The following is a 22,776-nucleotide window of genomic DNA, read 5'->3' as shown; positions in this document are numbered from 1 at the left end:
GCATGGCAAAATGACTGAGGTTCAGAATCTTCAGTAATTACATTATTTCAGTAAAGAAATTAACAGGAGTTAACACTTTTTTCAGTGTTCCATGCTAGGACATATTCCAAGCACTTGTGACTACTAATTAAATCCTCACAACCCCATGAGGCAGATCCATCCTTACCATATCCATTAGAAAAAATGAGGCCCAGTCATACTTGCTCAAGGTAGAAAGTAACAGAGACATACCTGTCACCAAGCAGTCTGTACACTTAATCACCAAAAGCTCAGTAACACCACTACTGAAACTCCAGGTGCAGCAGTCTGACAGAGCACACACACCCAGAAGATGACTACCGCGGTGACTCAGATGTAACATGGAGGCAGTGACTAAAGGACCTGTCCATAACGAAATCTCTCTCAATTTGTTCACAGAGTGAGTAACAATTATAAACTTTAACTAATGAATACAAAATACTACGACACGACTAAAATAAGCAGCACTACAAACAAACTAAAGTGGGCTCAGGATAATGACTGATGTTTAAATTCTCGCTTATGGGAAAAAAATCTGATTAATAATCTGTCTGATTTCTGTTCAACCATTCCTTGGAAACTCACAAGAATAGCTGCTTGGGGGATCAAACGAATTGGGGAAAAGGACGTTTGCTAAACACTTATTATATACCAGAGACTGTCAAATTATTTAATTCATTTAATGCAAACAACCCAGAGAAGAACCACTATCTCAATGTACACTGATAACTAAGCCTAAACTCAGGAATTTTAGATCTCACCATCTATTCCTTGTCTTAATACTTGCTCACTAAAGTGTGTGTGAGGGATCAAACTCCCTGACACGTTCAGAATCTATCTGTTAAAGAGGAATCTACTGCTTGAGCAAATTTATTTTATTTGATATTATAATTATTTTGGCAAATTCACTGTGCAACGTGGTTTCCACAGCTGTTGTGTGTGGGTAGACTGGCTTTCCATTATGTAAAAGCATCAAATTGAGGAAGTGGTTTCTACATACACAGCATGTTTTACATGGCCACATTAGCTCATAAAGCCTAAGTGTACAGGTTTAATCCCAGACCTAACTACCATACTGTCACCTGCTAATCCTACAAAATGAAAAGTTCCAGGTAAATTATAAGCTTTTTGAGAGAATCTTAAAAAATCCTCATTGTAAGGGGTCAGATTTTTAAGCACTGAGTTCTATGCATACAGGTAACATTAACTCACTTCTGATTATATTCTAAACCAATGTGGACAATGTCTAGATGTTCAATCTCCAAAGTGATGGAATCCTCAATGAATAGAACGAATAGTTTTGCCTCAGTAGGAAATGCAAAGCAAAATTCTATTCCAATTATTCTCACATAATGCCCCTCAGAAAGCAGGGGTTGGGTGGATGAGACAGAACAAAATGCAAAATTCTATTAAAACTATTTAATTCTTTATTTTTCTCACCCTGAAAAGCATTTAATCTAAACTTTTAGGAGATTAAAAGTAACCATAAATAAAAGGTGGTAGCAGATGACAGATAATTTCAAGGTCAAAAATTTCAACCCTACTTCTGAGAACCCTACAAACAGAAGAAAATTTTCTGCACTTAAAAAAACTACTTTACAGGAAACAGTTCAGTACCTATGCAATTTGTTTTATATAGGCACAATTAATTCCAGATGGCTCCATCTGCATGTTAGCACACCAAAGGTCTACTTATACACGGCTTCACATTTTAGCCTTTGAAATGACTGTATTCATTCTTTACATATTTAACATGTTATGTAAATGATAAAACTGCTTACTGAAGAAAAAACTAGGAATCCCCAAAGCTTGTCATACTAATTATGTTTAAGAAAAGAAGTGAAATAAAAAAAGCCCATGATTACCTACAGCTGTATGGTCCTTACTATATCTTCTACATCAAGAAAACCAAATCATCCTTAGAACATACCCAAGCAAGGCTGGCACCACAACTGCTGGGGAATCTTCCTTTCTCTTATGCTCACTACAGCGAAATCTCACTGACAAACTATGCTGCCATGGGCAAATCACTTAACTTCTGAGCCTCCATTTCCTCATTTGTGAAACGGGACTAAATCCAGTACCTCCCTAACAGAATATGAGACAAGATGAAAACTAGAGGCACTCAAAATGCTCAGAAGTCCACGGAAAAAGTCAACTGCAACTAGGCAGCAGCAGTTGCCTAGGAGAAGGGAGACTTCTCATTTGCTCCACTTCAAATCTTAACCAAAGAGGTAGTTATTTGTGTCTTTATTAAAAACATACTTTAGTCCAATCAGTGTACATATTATTATCTTTTCTATGTGACTCATCTCTTGCTCTTGTGTTCCCCCAGCTTAGTTTCTTTGTATTCACTTAAAACTGCCTGTGTTCACTGAAAAATAAGATACTAGAGGTGAAAGCATGTCAGATTTAAATGTGTTCATCTTTTTACTAAAATAAGAAATTCAGCAAAAAGCCTTATGCTGAGTCAAAGATTGGTGGCTCTGAATGCTACTTTCAGATCCTAATTTTTCCATTCCCAAAAAACCTTGCACTTTTAAAAAACATTCTGACTATTTAGTACTATTGAACATTAACCTCCCTCTCTCATCTGATGTGAACTAAAACTACTACAAAGGAAAATGAAAAGGGCAAAGTGTCAACTCTATTTCCTACACAACTTTCCTACTACAAAGCAATTCAAATTATAATGTTTACTTTTATAAAACAGAAATCCAAGAAGCAAAAGACTAATCAAAATTTCTAATGATACCTTAAAAAAAGGTTTGTCTTTTTTTTGTTTTTTTTGTTTTGTTTTGTTTTAATTAAGGAAGTACTGACTTGAGTGAACTTTTTGAAGCTGCAGGACAGTCAACTAATTATTTATTTTGCTTGACTTGACTTTAAGTGAAAAAGAGACACACCTGTGGACAAAACTGCCTAGTTATTAGAGATGGACCATCATCTATCTAGTTATTACGGATGGCACTTCTGCTGTGCATATTCCAAATCCTGTACATAAGCTGTATAGACAGCTGTATCTCATTCCTGAATCAAACTTGAAGGGAAGTAAGGACATAAGGGTTTTTCCTTTCTAAAGGTCAAACTGCTTTCAGGTATGAGCTTATCTAATTCCTGAGAAACAAGAGGAGCAGAACTGGACAGATCTTAACTTAGCAATATTCCTGAAGACTGAACTACTTTCCCACTCATCTTTCTCACCTCTCTCTTTCCTCATAGGTATGTTCCGTTCCCATCACTCCTTTCACACTCCACCTAAGCAATTCTTTGGTGAGTGATATGACTGCAAATTGTGTCTACTCCTACGTAATTTTTAGTAACAAATTACTCTCTGTAGGTTTCTACTGTTCAAATTATTTAAAAGAATTAATGTTTTCTCTTCAAGTGCTGATTTAGTAGCAAGTTTTAACCTATGACAGGTTTCTTAACACTGTTGGGTTTTATCCAAATCTTAAGACACACATTTCCATTATGTTAAGGTACCTAAATGTCTTCTTTCAAGAATTATGTTAGAGACAGAAAATATATATTATACACAAAGTTAAGGGTTCTGACCTCTTAATTCAGTATCAACAACAACAACAAAATATAAAAAAATGCTCAGAATAAAAGTTTGCAGTTCTAAAGTATGATCTCTACTCTGGAGTATCAAAAAGGCCAAATGAGCTTTCTTAAGTGAGTTTATGCAACTCACTTCTACTTCTCAATTTTGCAGGAATAGCAAACCTAAGAGATTGCAATTTCCTCACTATTATCTCTTTCAGTACTAATCTCTGTGTTTGAGATCAAACACACTTCAAGGATAAAATATAAGTCAGGTTAGAAAAATCCCCAAATACAGTCACAGTCAAAAAGTACGTCATTTATTAACAACAGGTAAAAGTCACATGTGAAGACAATGACTGAGAAAACTTCTGATAAGGTTAGGGATTTAAAAACTCACCATCCAGATGGAAGGTCCCAAGTTCTAATAGAGCAATCCATTGAAGCAGTTATTAACCAACGACCATCAGGACTGAAAGTCTTTAAATTAAAAGAAAAACATAAATAATACAGGTGTGTATACATGTATGTATGTATGTATATCTGTATCTGTATATTTAACAGTCAAAGAATGTAAGAAATGAAAAGATAATGCACATTTCATTAAAAAATGTTTGATGCATAAAATGTAGACAGCCTCATCTTATATAAAAGAAAATACCATTTCTTATATACCCCTGAGGATACTGCTAAGGATTAGGCTTTTACATGAATTATAAAACTTTTAAAAATGAATAGCAGTACATAATTTTTAATTTTTACTCCATAATCTATTTATAGACAATTAACAAATGTTTGACTACTGTTTTTAACATAAACCTGTGCTGACAACATTCAATTAGAAATATTTTATTAGCCTAATTTCATTTATAAAGTATCTATGAAGCTTTGAACAAAGCTACATTTCCAAGAGTCTATTCCAAAATGATTTTAAAGAATGCAAATTCTCTTAATGTAGGTAAGTTACTGAAAAAGTCCTTCTTACTTGTAGATTCAGTTAAAAATCTTTTCTTCCTTAATGATGTTTTAAATATAATTTAAAACCACAATAATCATATTTTCAAAATAAATTTAAACAGTAAACTACTTGTGTCACCATAAAGAAGTTGTATCTTCTCTATAGATAAAAATGGAAAAGTAACATGAGGTTTAAACCAGGTCAGAGGTGAAGGAAGACCTACAAGGAAAAACTCTGAAGTTCACGTTGAAGTCGAGTGTTCACCCAGGAGACTAAACGCCACAGGGGTGACGACCCCGGTTTACGGGCCGTCACCACTCATCTAGCGAGGACAGTCGGAGTGAGCGGCTCTACCCTGGCCATCGGGCTGCAGTGACACTATGGAAACTTAAACCTTAAAGTAGAGAGAACTCAATTTGCAGAAGGACAGTGTAGACAATGAGGAACGGGAAAACGACTCTGACAGCTAAAGTCATGTTATAAAGGCTCATAGATTTAATTGAACAGGAGTACTTTATTCTTGACTAGGAGAAACTCCACACACAACTCAAAAGGAAACAAACAGGAAGAACAAGTTGGCCCTGACAGATGTTTTCAAAAATGAAACTTCATCAAAATTACTTCACTTCCACCCTCATTGCTATAGATGCTGTCACAACAAATTCTGTTGATGAGTAGTTATGCCAATTTCTTATCTACAGAACAACATAATCTCTTGGCCATTTCACCCCTATTTTTAAGGAAATGGGTACACATTGCAAATTCAGATTTTTGGTGTGAGAAATGATAAGTAAATGCAGCTTGTGGGGGTGCCACTAAATAGCTAGGAATTTTATTTCTGTTTCAAGTAAATCAAGATATCTGCAACTGATGTAAAGTCTTCAACATACACTGTTTAAACTGAGTACTTCTTACCATATTTCCCACCATAAGAACATAACAGTAAGATAAAATACATATTCACTAAACTCTTTTGAAATTAAGATAAACATTAGAAATAACACTAAACTAGAATAAACCAAGTATCAGATATGCCAGGTCTCCTACTATTAATTCATTATGCATGCAGAAAACAGAAATGAGTTCTCTCAGCTTAGTTTAATACTATGTCAAAAATGATTTACTTATGTTTCAATGAATCATTCTGGCCTTGTTTAGAGTTACAGAGAAAAAGATGAACTCTTGGATGAATGCTTTAATCTAATGGCATTATCCTGAGAAATAGTAAAACTTCTTTTCATTCTAAATTTTCCTTAAAAAAACCTGCTTTGAAAGTTAGTCTCCAAATTATTTACTTTGAACATCTCGTATGATGAGTTTCATGCTATTAAAAGATAGCAGTTTCAATTCTTATGACATTTTTAAGCTAAACAGAAATAGAAATGAATCAAGTTCTATTTAAACATCTAAAGTCTGTTTTACCATGTCATTTATTTGGCCTTGGTGTCCAGAAAACTCTCTGACAATCTTCCTAGTTTCTATGTCCAAAACACTAATGGAGAAGTCGTCCAAGGCAAGTCCCAGAATGCCACTAGCAAGACAAATGCATTAGCTTTAATAAACGAACAAAAACAACCTCTTGAAATTAAAATCTCACAGTTATTTAAGTTTTGTTAATCAAGTATACCTTTGGGGGAAGTTAAGCTAAGTGTTCTTTCACATGAAAAGTTTGGTTTTTGTTAAATTACATGCAGCTGACCGCTTTACAAGAGCGTTTCGGCACTAACCCTCCACAGTCACAAGTCTGCATGTAAGTTTACAGTTGGCCCTCCACCTCCACGTTCTGCATCTGGGACTCAACCAACAGTGGATTATGTAGTGCTATCCTGAAGTATTAAGTGAAAGAAAGTTGTGCCTAGGTGGACCCGCACAGTCCAAACTTGTGACGTTCAAGGGACTACTGTACTTTACTTAAATTAAAAACTTTTTCTAAAAACATCAAGAAGAAAGTCCATCACCATTAAACGAAAAACTTTACCTGTCTCTATGTAGCAGCATCGAATTTGGAGATGAATCGAGGCTCATAGAATGAATTAAAACTTTGTTTTTAAAGTTCCAGAACTTGAGTACTCCTTCACTACCAGCTGTAATTGTCAACTGGTTTAATCCATCCACTGCAACACCTCTAACAGATCCTTTATGGGCTTTAAAGCATATGTTAAAAGAAAAAAGAAATAAGAATTGCAATGGCCTCTCTGAACACTACACAAAGAGTGATTACTTTATTTAAACATCTAAGTTCCCACTATTCAACTTCCCTAAAATCTTTAACATGGCTTTTAGGGAACAGAGGGAAAATTATTCTATTACGTGATTAATAACAAAATCCACCATCAGGCTGATGCCATGGAAGGTTTCAAAAAATAGTTAAGATATTCAGTTTAAAGCAAGGAGAAGGAACCAAAAACTTTAATTTCTATAATATCCACTTTCCCTTAATAAAACTATGACTTTATTCTCTTTGAGTATTTCAATATGGTGTTCTGCCACAAAGGGCTGACAATACCTCATATGCAACTTTAGCAAAATGCCTGGAACTCAAGAATTTAATAAATGCCAGTGACAGTCATTAGCCTTTTATCTATCTATAATACTTTTTTAAAAAAATAAGAAAAAGAAAAAAACGGCCAATACCTTGATCCCTGCCGAAACTTCCTCGGTGTATACCTGACTGCATGTTATACACATCAACAGCTCCCGATGAGAGACCAATTACAGCAAAGTTTCCACAGGAAGTTATATCTACTGCCTTAGGAAAAAAAAATTAACACAGAAGACAAAGAAAGTAACTAATATTTTTATTGTACTTTATGGTTTCCAAAGTATTTATCAATTGTATCATTTTTTAAAAAAGATAATAAATGCATCACTTGATTAATTTTCTTAAACATGATTATTTTGGGGTATATTAAAAATATCTGTTTGATTCTGCCTCCATCCTCTAAGTATGGAGAAATCCATACTTCCAAGACGGCAAAACATAACCAAAATTAACTCGACTGAAATTTATAAAGTCAGAAGAATGGTATATCAACTGGTATTTGATTTTTAATTTACTCACAACAGTGCTAAAGTCAAAGCATTCCACTGCCTAATTTCTTATTACCTTACTTTACTTTTGTAATTGCTTCTACAGCAGATACAAAACGGAAACCATATTAGCTTCAGTTCAAGGGAAAAGTCCCAAGTATTTTAATTACAACTTTTTTTTTAGGAAGGAAATATACAGTAACTGGAGAAGGAAATGGCAATCCACTCCAGTATTCTTGCCTGGAACATTCCATGGATGGGGAGCCTGGTGGGCTTCAGTCCATGGGGTCGCAAAGAGTCGGACACGACTAAGCACACAGTACATACAAGATAATGCATGGAAAACATTTAGTTTATAAAGTTTCTGTAAAATAAACTCCTATTTCAACACTTAGAGCAGCAATATTATATTAAAAAGATGACTTTTTTTTCTGTTAAAAACATGAGACTGGCCACATGGTGGGTCATGGCCAGAGAAATCCTTGCCTGCCACTGTGTGTTAGTCAGACGCCACCCACCCGGAAGTTCATTCAAGACTGCTGAGTTTATGCCTAAAGAAAGAGATGACTTCTAAGACCTAAAAGAAAATACTTACTATAGGATATCTGCTCAAAACAGTAAGACTGATACACCACTGAGTCAAGACATATTTACATAGCATCCACATTTGACTGTGCTCAACTTATATATATTTTTCTGGATAATTATAGCTTATTTCTTAAAAAATGTTTTTAGGTGGGAAATCATGCACTAATCTTAAAAAAGTATTCTGTCTTCCTAAACAGAACACTAACATAATTTTTCCTATTTTGAATAATTCAAAAATTTATGCTACGTTGTCTAGTTATGGTCTTAGGAACTAATGAAGATACTAGGCTATATTGTTGTAGTTGTTTAGTCGCTAAGTCGTGTCTGACTCTGCAACCCCACAGACAGTAGTCCACCAGGCTCCTCAGTCCATGGGATTCTCTAGGCAAGAACACTGGGATGGGTTGCCATTTCCTTCTCCAAGGGGATCTTCTTGACCCAGGGATCGAATTCACGTCTCTTGCATTAGGCAGGCAGATTCATTACCATTCAGTCACAGCCTGTAAGTAATGATGGTCCTGAAGGCACTACTATACATTAGTCCCCCATATCCACAGAGAATACGTTACAAGACCCTCAGTGGATGCCTTTAGTAGTGGATAGCACCAAGTCCTAGATATACATGCTTTTTCCTATACTAATGGGCAGGCAGTGTATAGAGCATGGACATGTTAGATAAAAAGATGATATTAGAGTGGGACAGTGCTGCTCAGATGGCATACAATTTAAAATTTATAAATTGTGTAATTCTGGAATTTTCTATTCAGTATTTTCAGACTAATGTTGAATAACTGAAACCATGGATGGGGGGACTGCTATACTTTTTGGAACTTGAGTTTATTTTAATAGGCTTTATTGTTGTTAACAGGATGGCTTCTAACCTATTTTTTTAAGGCAGCACAACAGGGAAAATGAATAAGGTGAGAGGGTTACCTGTGAGTGACAAATTGTACTCTGGTGCATTGGCTATCTAGTAAACACTGGTTTATTGTATACTGGTTACCACCTTTGCTCCAGACAGCTAACTCTGCCAGACAATTGATGCAGCACCAGCTAAGTATCACTGTGTTTGTGTCTGTGTATATATATATTGTGTGTACACACACACACACACACATACACACACACATACACAATGTTCTAGGGGTGATCACTATAGGCTAAGAATTAAAAATACAGGTTCTAGAAGGAGTGGTCTGAGGTTCAAATCCCAGCTTTCCACTCAGTACTAGTTTTACTAATCTTGGGCATATTACTTATTATATTAAACCTCAACCTCAGTTTTACTGTCTATAAAAAGAGGCTAACAATATTCCATATCATAAGACTGTTGTGAGAATAATATAAAATAGCATGTGCCAGGCAGAGAGCCTGAACAAAGTAAGCACACAAAAAATGTTAGCTGTAATTGTTAATTATACTACTATTATTATAATAGCTACTCAACTGTTCAGGTAAACTTGAGAAGTTTAAGACAGAATCTCTATGGCTTAGAAATAAAAGTTTAAGAGTGGAGTTTTGTACTATGGAGAACAGAGTATACACACTGACAAAAAAAACGTACAAAATAGGATCAAATCAATTATATTTCCATACACTAGCAAAAAACAATCCAAAATGAAATTAAGAAATCTATTTACAATAGTATTGAAAAGAACAAAATACTAGGAAAAATTTAACCGAAAAAGTATGAGACTTGAATACTGACAACTATAAAAAATTGGTAACGGAAATTTAAAATCTAATTAAATGGAAAGCCATCTTATGTTTATGGATCAGAAGTAATATTAAGACGGTAATACTCCTCAAATTGAGGTGTGTAACCAGTAAGATCTCCATCAAAAACTCAGCTGCCTTCTTTGCAAAAACTGACAAGCTGATCATACTGAAATGCAATAGACCAGAAGAGCCAAAACAATCTTGAAGAAGAACAAACTTGGAAGATTCAATCATCCTGATTTTAAAAAACTTTACTACAGAGTGACCATACTCAAGACAGTGTCATACTGGCATTAAAAAAGACACAGACTCACTGAACAGAAAAATCAAAGAGAACTGTGAATCAGAAAAAAGCCCTCATTCATATCAAACAAATTTTGGCAAAGGTACCAAGACCATTCAATGGGGAAAGAACAGTGTTTTGGGCAAATAACACTGACATAACTAGACATCCAAATGCAAAAGAATGAATTTGGACCCCTATATAATATTGTACACAAAAATTAACCTTAGAAGGGTTACAGATCTAAATTTAAGAGCTAAAATTATGAAACTCTCAGAAGAAATTACAGGAGTAAATCTTCATGACCTTGGGCTAGGCAATGTTTTTCGGAAAATCGCAAAAATGGCTGGACTTCAAAATTAAAACCCCTTTATGCTGAAATGACACCAACAAGAAAAGGAAATGAGAGCCCATAGAATGTGTATGCTTAGTCGCTCAGTCGTGTCCGACTTTTTGCGGCCCTTTGGACTGTAGCCTGCCAGGCTCCTCTGTCCATGGGATTTTCCAGGCAAGAATACTGGAGTGTGTTGCCATTTCCTTCTCCAGGGGATCTTTCCGACCCAGGGATCAAACCTGCATCTCCTCCATCCCCTGCACTGCAGGTGGATTCTCCACCCACTGAGCATCAGCCCACAGAACAGGAAAAACTATTTGTAAATCATATATCTGATAAGGGACCTGTATCCAAAATATATAAGGAGCTATTACAATTCAAGAGTAAAAAAATAAGTAACTCCATTAGACAATGGGCAAGTCCTATGAACAGATATTTCTCCAAAGACACAGAAGTGGCCACTGAGCCACCGTGAAAGAGAAGACCCTGATGCCAGGAATGACTGAGGTGGGAGGGGAAGGGCGGCAGAGGAGGACACGGCGGGATGGCACCACCGACTCGACGTGTGTGCAAAGATGCCCAACACTGTCAGATTGCCGGGAAAACATGGAACAGAAGACACAGGGATAAACTACTCTATACCTACTAGGACAACTCCAAAATCACCGCAGATGGTGACTGCAGCCATGAAATTAAAAGACACTTGCTCCTTGGAAGAGAAGCTATGACCAACCTAGACAGCATATTACAAAGCAGAGACATCACTTTGCCAACAAAGGTATGTATAGTCAAAGCTATAGTTTTCCAGCAGTCACATATGGATGTGAGAGTTGGACCATAAAAAGGCTGAGCATGGAAGAATTGATGGTTTTGAACTGTGGTGTTGGAGAAGACTCTTGAGAGCTCCTTGGACTGCAAGGAGATCCAACCAGTCCATCCTAAAGGAAATCGTCGGAAGGTCTGATGCCAAAACTGAAGCTCCAATAACTTTTGCCACCAGTGTGAAGAGCCAACTCACTGGAAAAGCCCCTGATGCTGGGAGAGACGGAAGGCAGGAGGAGAAGGGGACAGCAGAGGATGTGATGGTTGGATGGCATCACCGACTTGATGGACATGCGTTCGAGTAAACTCTGGGAGATGGTGATAAACAGGGGAAGCCTGGCGTGCTGCAGTCCATGGGGTTGCAAAGAGTTGGACATGACTGAAGTGACTGAACAAGGACAGCAACGATCAAAAGGAACAGACAAACACAGTGTTGCCGAGGACACACAGAAACGGAACTCTTACACACTACTGGTGGGGATATAAGACTGTGCAGCCACTTTGGAAAACAGGTTGTCAGTTCCTCAAAAACACTAAACAGTTACATTATGTTAGGTGATCTAACAAGGTATAAACACAGAGACTACAAAAACACATGTCCACACAAAAGCGTGTCAGGAGCGTTATTTATAACACCCCAAACTAGAAACAAGACAAATGTCTATCAACTATCAATGGCTAAACAAAATGTGGTTTTATCCATGAAATATTATTCATAAAAGGAATAAAGTACGGATACATCCTACAACATGGATGAATCTTAAAACATGCTAACTGAAAGAAGCCAGTCATGGAGGCTGTGTATTATATGATTCTGTCCGTGTGAAATGCCCAGAGCAGGCATTGAGGTTGCCTGGGTTGGGGAGATGGAGGGAAAAGTGAGAGAATGACCATTATTGTTAGTGGGTATAGGGTTTCTTTTTTAGTGATGAGAATGTTCTAAAATTAGACTGATTAGATTTTGTGATAACAGCAAAATTCTATGAATACACTAAAACCCACTAAAGTAAACATTTTAAATGAGTGAATTTCATGGTAAATAAATTTTATATCAGTAAAACTTATTTTGAAAAAGCAGAGGCAACAACTCTGCAAACCAAATTTGACAGTTTCTGTATACCCTAAAACCTGAACTCAGTGGAAGTGAAGTCGCTCAGTTGTGTCCAACTCTTTGTGACCCCATGGACTGTAGCCCTACCAGGCTTCTCTGTCCATGGGATTTTCCAGGCAAGAATACTGGAGTGGGTTGCCATTTCCTTCTCCAGGAGAACTCAATAGAAGACTTATGTTGTTATCAAAAGAAAACAAAATAAAATATTAATAGAGTAAGAAGTTACAAGTTAACAGTGGCATTTAGAAAACTATATTTAAAAAAGGCTTAGACAGTACTCAATCAGACAAATATAAGAAATAAAGAATTTAAATAACTCCTACATCTTTAACTCACTAAAGATTTAGCTGAATCTTACTCCTACATTCAAAGAGAAAAGGAAGGCAGAAACCTTAAGATTCACGTTCACTGAATATAATACTATATACGCAACATAGTTCAGGTAACAAAGTATATTAATAAATGCTGAAATCCCCCTCAAAGGGTATTCTGAGTAATCCTATATTAAACAGAAAATTTAAGTAACCAATATACTACATTTAGTTTAGCAAAGCTTAACTTAAACCTTTAATAAGGTAAAATCTTACAGATTTTAAAATTTTACAATAAGTTTTAAATATTTACTTTAAAATAAATAAGTTAAAATCTTAAAGATTTTAATAAAATTACAATAAAATTTTATTGAAATTCTAATAATTTTAAATCTTAAAATCTGTAATAAAATTATATATAAATCTATATATATATAATTTCCAGCTTCTTTCCAAGCTGGAAAACTTTAACACTAGTAGGGAATAATTTCAAAATGTTAAACTATGTTCCTTGTTCTTTCAACGAATATTGCCAGCAATACACCTGAGTATAACCAGACCACCACAGGGCAGTCTCACAGGAGGACACGCCCTCGCAAACACGCCGCTTACTGTTGCAGTGGTGTTGTCTGTCTTCAGCCCTTCTGGTCTGAGAAAGTGAGCGCCTATGGTGGATCTCTGGTAGTTCCAGGTGGAGCACGAGAGCTTACCCTGATGGCAGGCAATGATCCCATCCCAGTCACTTTCACGAGCTTCCTCTAAAACATAATTAAAATCACTCATTCATTCACCTGTTTTATTTAATAAGCATTTAATACTCTATGTTATAATTCAGCACTAAGATATAGTATGGTAAACAGGTAATTCCTGCTAACAATGAGTTTCCAATTGAACAAGAGATTTTGATTGGAAGAAATTACAGTAAGATTAAGTGTCTTCTAAGAGCATTCAGGAGTTTACTAAGAAATCTGGGGAGAGTAATAAATGGCTCCTTGAAAGAAGTAAAACAGGTAGAAATGAATGGAGTGGGGGGTGTGGAGAGGAGAGGGACTGAGACACACACACACGGGCCCAAGTGTAACTTGAACAAAATTAAGCACAACAAGTAAATGCAGTTATTTTCCCGAGAGGGGTGGGAGGAGGGCAAAGCCACTGGGCCACATTACCAACAGTCTTAAAAGCCATGTTAAGGAGAGAAGACTCCACCCAAAAAGGTAATTAAGGGGTCACTGAAAGATTTTTGAGCATATGACATGAGGGTACTTAAAGTAAAAAAAAAAAAAAAAAATATATATATATATATATATATAATTACTCAGGTTGTTATAAATGGAAATGGTGCATAAACAATTATTTCTATGATAGTTTTCACTCAACAATCTTATCATCTATCTACATTTTTCTTAAAATTATTTCTTGGAATGATGCACTGCTCAAATGACACAGTTCACTAAGACCTCAGTGTGTTTAGATCTTAATTAAATTAGCCAAAGCTCTATGTTATCAGTTCTCACCTTTTTACATTAGTGACTTTCTTATACCAGGCTTATAATAGAATAAATTAAAAGAGTTACAAAATAAAATAGCAAATATTGTTTATTATAGTTTAGAGAGAACAAAGCCTAGAACAGAAAATTTCCAATTATAAGTAAGTCACTTTCAGTCTCCACACAAGACGTGCATGCATTTGGGATGCATCCTGGATTCAATTGTTTGCTAAAACATTTATTAAAATGGAATAAATAAAGAGATTAATATTAGATGGGCCCTCCAGATGCTTATTAGTATTTGTAAAAACATTTACTAAAATGGAGAAAATAAAGAAACACACAGAAGGAAATAAATGACAGGGCAGAATTCGAAACACAGCACAAAGCTTCTTACCAGCTGCAAACTCAGTGACAGGTGGAAGTCTCACTGACATGGTATTCTGAAGTCCTTTACGTTTGACTCGCTTTTTATTTATTAATCCTGGGTTTAGGTGAGAGGGGAATATAGCTATGAATTCTTCTTAATGAAAAATGTATATAAAAGAAAAGCTAATTCATTGAACTTTATATGTAAAGTTCAAGACATTCCCATTTAATTGAGGTACAAAATAAATATGATGTTATTACTATCTTAGTGGTATTAAAAACTGCATTAGAATATAAATGAAGAGACTTGCATTTACAATATTAGCAAAAAAAATTAGCAAATTATATTAAAATATATAAAATACCACTGAGTAATTGTAAATATGCAGGACCAATAAGAGAAAAACTAAAAGCCTTCACTGAGGAACATTAAAGACAACTTGAATGCTGGGGATATATCATATTCCTAGATGAGACAATTCTTAAAGATATCAAAATTCTCCAATTTGATTCTAAGAATTATAATTGTGGATATTGATTTAAAATTGATTCTGAAATTCATCTGGAAGTATATACATGTATGAATAGCCAGGATATTAACTTACAAAGAAGTTTAATTAAAAATAAGCCTGAATATTTTTGTTTAACAAACAAAATCTTTCAAATGATAAAAACCATGAGCATGAATAGAGAATTAAAAAATCCCTTCTGGTAGAAAGATGGGACTCTTCTTTGATGCTTTCTGTAAGCTCCTTTCCATCTTTAGATTCTGCATTCCACAGATGACACCACCCTTATGGCAGAAAGTGAACAAGAACTAAATAGCCTCTTGATGAAAGTGAAAGAGGAGAGTGAAAAAGTCGGCTTAAACCTCAATGTTCAGAAAACTAAGATCATGGCATGCGGTCCATGCCATGCCAAAACTAAGTTCATGGCAAATAGATAGGGAAACAGTGGAAACAGTGGCTGACTATTTTTGGGGGCTCCAAAATCACTGCAGATGGTGATTGCAGCCATGAAATTAAAAGACACTTACTCCTTGGAAGGAAAGTTATGACCAACCTATACAGCATATTAAAAAGCAAGAGACATTACTTTGCCAACAAAGGTCTGTCTAGTCAAGGCTATGGTTTTTCCAGTGGTCACGTATGGATGTGAGCTGGACCAAGAATTGATGCTTTTGAACTGCGGTTGGAGAAGACTCTTGAGAGTCCCCTGGACTGCGAGGAGATCCAACCAGTCCATCCTAAAGGAGGTCAGTCCTGAGTGTTCATTGGAAGGACTGATGTTGAAGCTGAAACTCTGATACTTTGGCCACCTGATGGGAAGAACTGACTCATTGGAAAAGACTCTGATGCTGGGAAAGATTGAAGGTGAGAGAAGGGGACAACAGAGGATAAGATGGTTGGATGGCATCACCAACTCAATGGACATGAGTTTGGGTGAACTCTGGGAGTTGGTGATGGACAGGGAGGCCTGGCGTGCTGCTGTCCATGGGGTGGCAAAGAGTCGGATACAACTGAGCGGCAGGACTGAACTGAGCAGATGGCCCCCGTTGCGTTATCAATGTCTTCTGGGTGGTAGCGTTATGTTCTTACCACCTAAGACACCTAACTCGTCAATCTCACAGCAGCACTTCAACCACTTCTACAGCAATACTGACTTACAATCTTACTACTGCTCTTTCATAGAAGGGAATTTTATTTTATCCTACGAAAGAGGAAATTTAATAATGAAACCTCCTCTGGTTATCTCCCAGACTCTTTGAGATGATTTTTTTTTTAGACCAATAGCTTTTTTTCCATTTTGCAAAAGACCTACCATGTCCCAAGCTCTTGTTAAATTTTTCATGTACCGTGGAAAATGACTGAAGTGTTCCATCCTGACCTGTTGATATACACAGAATATGTCTAATCAAGCTTCATCAAAACAATGGACCACTTGAATCATGACGTTTATAAAATTAGATTCTATAAAAAGCTTGAAGTTAGTTGGCAGCACTTTAATAGGAAGCTGATTGTAACTACCTCATTTATAATATTCAACTGCCCATGGAATGCCATTTAGTAAAAACAAAGGATAAAATGAGGTGCTAATAAATGCCAGCAGATTATCTGAAGAGGCAAGGGCCACATTTCTGGAATCTGTCCATTCTGACTCCAACGATTACTAAATAGAATGACATTCCAAATAAAAGTAATATCAGCTAGTGTTTCCTGAAGTATTCAAAAACAATCACCTCATTTTACTCAGATTTTCAAGTCACTCAAAGGGACATCTGAATCTAAAAATGTATAAATACCAAAACTAATAAATATCAAACACTTTGTTCTCATTACTTGCTGAATTAAACTAACAGCACAAAGCAGAAACTTACTTGCACTAAGAATTTGTTGTCCATTTTGTCCATAATATCTTATTTTGGTAAGAGGAGCACTATGCCCCATTCTGAATCTCAAAAGCCGGCCTTCACCTGCGGGACCATCAAATATCCATATCTGCCAAGAAATTAAAAAAAGGTAAGGTTTTTCCCACAATGTGTCAAGTGATCTGCAAGCAGTCAAACCATCTTCTACATAAATCTAGTGGCACTGGGTAATGCCTGCAGACCACTGATCCTGGAGTGCAGGTTAGGGAAAAGATAAGCTGTCCAACTCTCTCCAACTCCAATAATCTTGCCTGGAAAATCCCATGGACAGAGCCTGGTGAGTGACAGTTCATGGGGTCACAAAGAGTCGGACATGACTGAGCGACTGAGCACAGCACAACTCTCTCACTTCGTGAAAATCCGGCAATCTGCTACGCCTTCTATTTCAGCTGTATCCATGTCTTATCCCATGTTCCTTTCACCCTCTAGGTTTCAGGCTGGTACATCAGAGCAGGCTTATAATAACCCAAAGTAAGGTGGTAATAACCACAGTACCCTGAGAGCGTTGTCAGCACCATTTGTGACCAGAAGCGGCTCTCTGTGGAGAAACGTCAGTCCGGCAATCGCTGTAGAATGTGCGTTTCTCATTTGATTGATTAACTTTTTGTCTTCTAGATCCCAGAGTCCAATATGGCCACATGGGCTTCCAGCTGCCATCACTGGGTGACCATCTGTTGTTAAAATAGAATAAACTAATAAAAACATGCACCATCAAACAATTAAACTTAATAATTCTTCTCTCCACTCTTTTAATCCATAAATATAAATTTAAAATAAAAGACTATATACCAATAATCTACTAATATTCCTTTGGCTCTTTATATTCCAGTATTTCATTCATTTCTATTAGATTAAATTATAAGCAAATATTAAGAAAATTTCTATGAACTTAAAAGTAATACATCTGAAGTGTTCTTAATTTTCATCCATAAACAAGTTGAGAGTTACCTGTGCGAAATGAAATTGAAGTAATAGGTCCCCAGTCTTGACGAAATTTCATTAAAGTTTCATCAAATTTAATGTTGTGAATGATAATCTGACCCGACATGAGACCAACAGCCACAACATCCACAGCCGGGGCCTGAAAATTAAATGACTCAACTTTTCATTTTTTTAATCAAATAGCTTTAATAATACTGATGATCGCATCATTATTTGTTACCAAAATAAGTATTGATAATGGAATATCTTTCCGGAGATGGCAAAAACAATGAATATTGGCATTCTGGCATACTTTAATTGATATCTGGCATGGAAGTATTTAGGAATGATTTTTCCAAATTACTTCCCAGCTTCAGTCTGGTAGTCATCATCACTTCCCCACCCACAGACATAGTTAACTTGCTAAGAAAACAGCCGTAATACATAGGAGCTGATATGTGAAATCAATACAGATCATTATTGCCTGAACGGAAACAAAGAAGAGACAACTCTTAGACAACATATAAAGGTTCACCGTATGCATGGCAACATAAAACGCCAACTACAAAGGAAGTGAAGAATGGTCTATCCAAAGAATACAAGGAAAACCTATAACCCATGTTAAAAGGCAAATAGGTTATACAATTAGTCTGTTCCAGCTCTAATAGTCTATGATTTTAATCTTCATTTTATACAACAGTATTACATACAGACTCTATACTACGTTTCTGTATTTAAGAACAGAAAATCAATGTCCAGTACCATTACAAAATGGAATCAGGCTAAACATGTAATTAATTTGCCATCAAGTAACTAGTATGCATGAGACCCTGTGTAGAAGCTGGTGATACTAAAACAAATATGATGGCTAGCCCTCAAAGAACCTAATCATCCACCTTTGGGATTTTCTGGGTAGGTAAAAGCAGAGCAAGGTGATGGAAGTGAGAGAATGAGAAATGTGTATAAACTGAGCAGGTATAGGCAATGGATATTTGGAAAGATAAAGTACATGGCCTGTATGCATGTCCAACATGTAAGGTTCTTTGCAGCAATACAGCCATTCGGAAATACAGTTCTACAAACTCATAAAGACAAAAACAGTTATTTCTGGAAGAGTCCAGCATCTAATAAACAATTAATACTGGGCACTGATTGAAGGTAGGAGGAGAAGGGGATGACAGAGGATGAGATGGTTGGATGGCATCACTGACTCAATGGAGATGAGTTTGAATAAACTCCAGGAGTTGGTGATGGACAGGGAGGCCTGGCGTACTGTGGTCCATGAGGTCACGAAGAGTCAGACACGACTGAGTGACTCAACTGAACTGAACCGACCGATTAACTCAAGCTACAAATCTCAACACACTGACAAAGTTCTCTGTATGACCTACAAACTCCCTTGCTTCACTGAAAAACCTTATCTCCACTCTGACCAAGGCACTGGACTCTATATGCTTACAAAATGATTGGTAAACATGGATTCAGCCAACCACAGAATTAAGAGACTAATTCCAGGCAAACAGGTTTCCACAAATATTTATAGATAAAGGCATTGTTTTCAATTCTATTTCTAAAACATTGTTTTTCAGGGTAATATTTATTAAAAAACTAGACTATACATTATTTTGTCTTTAGGTCCACAAATGTGGTTGGTTGGCCCCTGAAACTGAAAGATCCGACTACTGCCTTCATTTCTTATCTAACTTAACAGAAAAATACTAACCTGCTGAAGCGCTGTCACTCCAACTTTCCATCCCGCAAATGTATATAGAAGTTTACTACAAAAGGAAAAATAGTGAAAGCCATTTTTGGGGGGGGAGAAAAATAAAAATTAACTACATATTTAAAAATGATATAGTAGCTATTAATTAAATTCTTACTCTGCCCCACATTGTTCCAAGTAGGTATATTAATCTATTTAATACTCAAAATAATGCTATGAGGTAAACAGCACCATTTTTCAGATTAAGAAACTAAGAAACTTAATTACATGAAAAAATTAAGTTAAGATTACAAGGCTAATATTGACAGAGCCCAGACTCAGATCCTAAACTGCTAAGAACTATGATACTATGCAGCCTCTTAGAGAAATTAAAAAGAGAAAGAAAAAAAATACATAAAAACTATTTTATATGACAAATACAATTTAAAATAAAATCTTAGAATACAGGCAGATCTCACTTTTTACCACAGTGTGATACCAGAAACGTAATACAAAAAAGGAGTACTACTTGGTGATAGACAGGGAGGCCCGGCATGCTGCAGTTCATGGGGTCACAGAGTGTCGGACATGACTGAGCGACTGAACTGAACTGAACTGACAATACTACTTGTATGTTACATGAAAACAGTGATGCTGCTCTGAATTTCAGAATCAAGCCATGAATGATAGTTTATAGAGCAGAGATACCTGAGATTGTTATAATGACAATAAAATATTTATTCATATTTTAAATTCTTTAGGCACAGATTAGGTCACTCTCACACAAAACCTAAAGAGATAACCCTGGGGCAGAGAATATTCCCATCATTATTTCCCAGCCTATTACAGAATAGGTAGTCAATGAAATTTGTTAAGCTGAACAGAAACACTGATTTAAAACTAATAACTAATAGGATAAACATTAAACCTCTGAAAATCTTATTTTCCCTTTCGAATTTGTAAGGGCTTTGGAAAGGAAAATCTGGATGGTCAAACATTTCTGATTGCTCTTTTAATGATTATACAAAGAAAACTGAGCTACCACTCTTTTCGCTGGATAAGTGTGCAGATAACAGGCAGAGGTGCTCACCGTCATTTATCTAGCCCCCTAACTATACTAACAGTGTTACAAACATTCATCATGTTTATGCTTGAAGATGAATATGCTTTTACCCTGAAAACCATACCTAAATGCTAGCACTAAATAAACACTGATTTGTGTCGCCATCTAATGTTTATTGAGAACTAGAAGCTGTTTAGTGACGATTTCAATGATCTTGTGTACTAAAGCCTTCATTACAGTTTTATTAATTCTTTAGTGACTAAGGTTATTAGTATATAGTTTTTAATGAGCATTTATGAAGCTGCCTACCATGTTCCAGGACCATATCCCAGCTTTCACATATGTGATTCCATGAGTAACAACCCCAGGAACAGGTATATTTACTGAAAACCCTCCAAAAAAGATATAAAGGAAAGGAGAATTGAGAGACTTAAGAATGCTTTAGGAGTAATAGATGAGGATAAGGTAGGAATCACTTATGTTCTAAATACAGAGCTTACTTGGATTTTACATTCCATAACTGGAGGCTTCCTTGTTCACTGCCAAGAAGTATTTTATTCAAGTAGGTACTTGGGTGCAAAATTGCAGAAATTTTAAATACTGATTTATCAAAAGACAACTGCAGGTATTCTTCTACAAAAGTAAAGGTTATAGATAATAAATAAAACAGTTTATTTATAAATATTTTTCATACACCCATGTATTTAGCACTTAAAATCTACCATATCAAAGATTTATGTACTAATATAAATCAAAGACATATACTAACTAATAAACATTCCCTGAGAAATTAAACAAATGTGATGAGGGGTGACTTGCAAATTTACTTAGATTGTTAAGAATTTCCTAAAACTTCTAATATCAATCCTACTTAAAATTTTACTCACTGCCAAACTGGTTTATGGGGTGAAAATGAAAGAGTTAAAAAAAAAAAAAAATGACACTAAGGGATCAGACTTAGTATTTTATAATTTAATCAAGAGGCAGCTAATGTTCCGAATGAAGTGCATGGGAGGGAAGGAGCAAATATCTGAAGAGCTTGATCAGCTCCTCAAATGTAAAAAGTCAGAGGCAAACTTAAATGAAACTAAAAACAGGCCTTCTCACATTTACACAGGAGACCCTCAAACAGAGGAGGGGAAAAGAACTTGCAGCCCTGTTGAGTGGAAAATGGCACAACCTGCTGTCTTTTGCTGCAAGATCAAAACATTTTTTGAAATATCACATGCTTAAAATTCCTACGTGTGAATTTTGTTTTCTACTTCACAGTTCATCTATGATGAAAACACTTTCTCACTTAATTTCCCAATGAACTTGAGTATCAGAGAACAAATACTTCTCTTAAACTTTAGTTTCATTCCATCTGGCTGCTGCACACTCCAGGAGTATGTGTACCGCAATTTAAAGAACATAGATAACAGACGAGAATTACAGAATCTTTTACTTAAATATTATTTTAAAAGACTCTTGCCTCTATATGTAACTAGCAGTCTTACTTAAGATCACTACAAACAGCTCCCTGAAGACACTGTGCTGCTGCAAGAGTCTTTTTATTAAAGCTGGGTATCAGTGTCAACAGAAAGCTGGCTGAACTCCTGTTATTAGAATCTCACTTGTTAGAGTCAGATTCTCTAACTTCATAAAAGGTCTTTTAATATCCATCTGCATGGGGACTATGTTTGAAATTCTGTTCCCTCCACTTAAGCAAAGAAAAAACAAGAGTGGCTAATCTAAGAAGAACATGGAATGACTGCCAGGACGGCAATCCCTAAGACTTTTACTAAAAATAAACATACTACCTTAAAAAAATGAGTTAATCAAGAGGTAACAAATGCTAAAAATGCACACAGACCAAAAAACTTAAAAGCTTTAATTCATGACAGACCCCACAGTCTTTTACCTGATGAAAGCTGGGGTTATTCTGGTGATACATTTCTAAGCTTTGGTGATAACACGGCCCTATAAACATAGCTCAATGACACTGTTTAAGAAAATCACAATTAAAGGACACTGACTCATATTCTTAGAAAAAGGATGTTTATTTTCCTTCAGATGACTGGATCTTCAAGTTTACTATTACAATCTC

At 35.9% G+C, this 22,776-nt stretch overlaps 1 protein-coding gene across 2 annotated transcripts in view; it reads right to left on the bottom strand.

Annotated features, from left to right (window-relative positions):
* WDR36 (WD repeat domain 36) overlaps positions 1 to 22,776 on the bottom strand; it is a 49,617-nt gene that overhangs the window by 11,770 nt on the left and 15,071 nt on the right. For both annotated transcript variants that reach the window (XM_043913772.1, XM_043913773.1), the window contains 12 exons: positions 21,191 to 21,323; positions 19,649 to 19,703; positions 17,953 to 18,085; positions 17,500 to 17,675; positions 16,954 to 17,074; positions 16,398 to 16,463; positions 14,605 to 14,691; positions 13,333 to 13,478; positions 7,157 to 7,271; positions 6,501 to 6,666; positions 5,945 to 6,053; positions 3,965 to 4,044 (listed from right to left, as the gene is read on the bottom strand). In XM_043913772.1, the coding sequence (XP_043769707.1) occupies positions 3,965 to 4,044; positions 5,945 to 6,053; positions 6,501 to 6,666; positions 7,157 to 7,271; positions 13,333 to 13,478; positions 14,605 to 14,691; positions 16,398 to 16,463; positions 16,954 to 17,074; positions 17,500 to 17,675; positions 17,953 to 18,085; positions 19,649 to 19,703; positions 21,191 to 21,323 (1,387 nt within the window). The remainder of the gene's footprint in view (positions 1 to 3,964; positions 4,045 to 5,944; positions 6,054 to 6,500; positions 6,667 to 7,156; positions 7,272 to 13,332; positions 13,479 to 14,604; positions 14,692 to 16,397; positions 16,464 to 16,953; positions 17,075 to 17,499; positions 17,676 to 17,952; positions 18,086 to 19,648; positions 19,704 to 21,190; positions 21,324 to 22,776) is intronic.

The sequence above is a fragment of the Cervus elaphus genome, chromosome 9 (genome assembly GCF_910594005.1).
Source record: "Cervus elaphus chromosome 9, mCerEla1.1, whole genome shotgun sequence".
In the NCBI taxonomy this organism is placed as follows: domain Eukaryota; kingdom Metazoa; phylum Chordata; class Mammalia; order Artiodactyla; family Cervidae; genus Cervus; species Cervus elaphus.
This window is presented reverse-complemented; position numbering and strand designations above follow the sequence as displayed.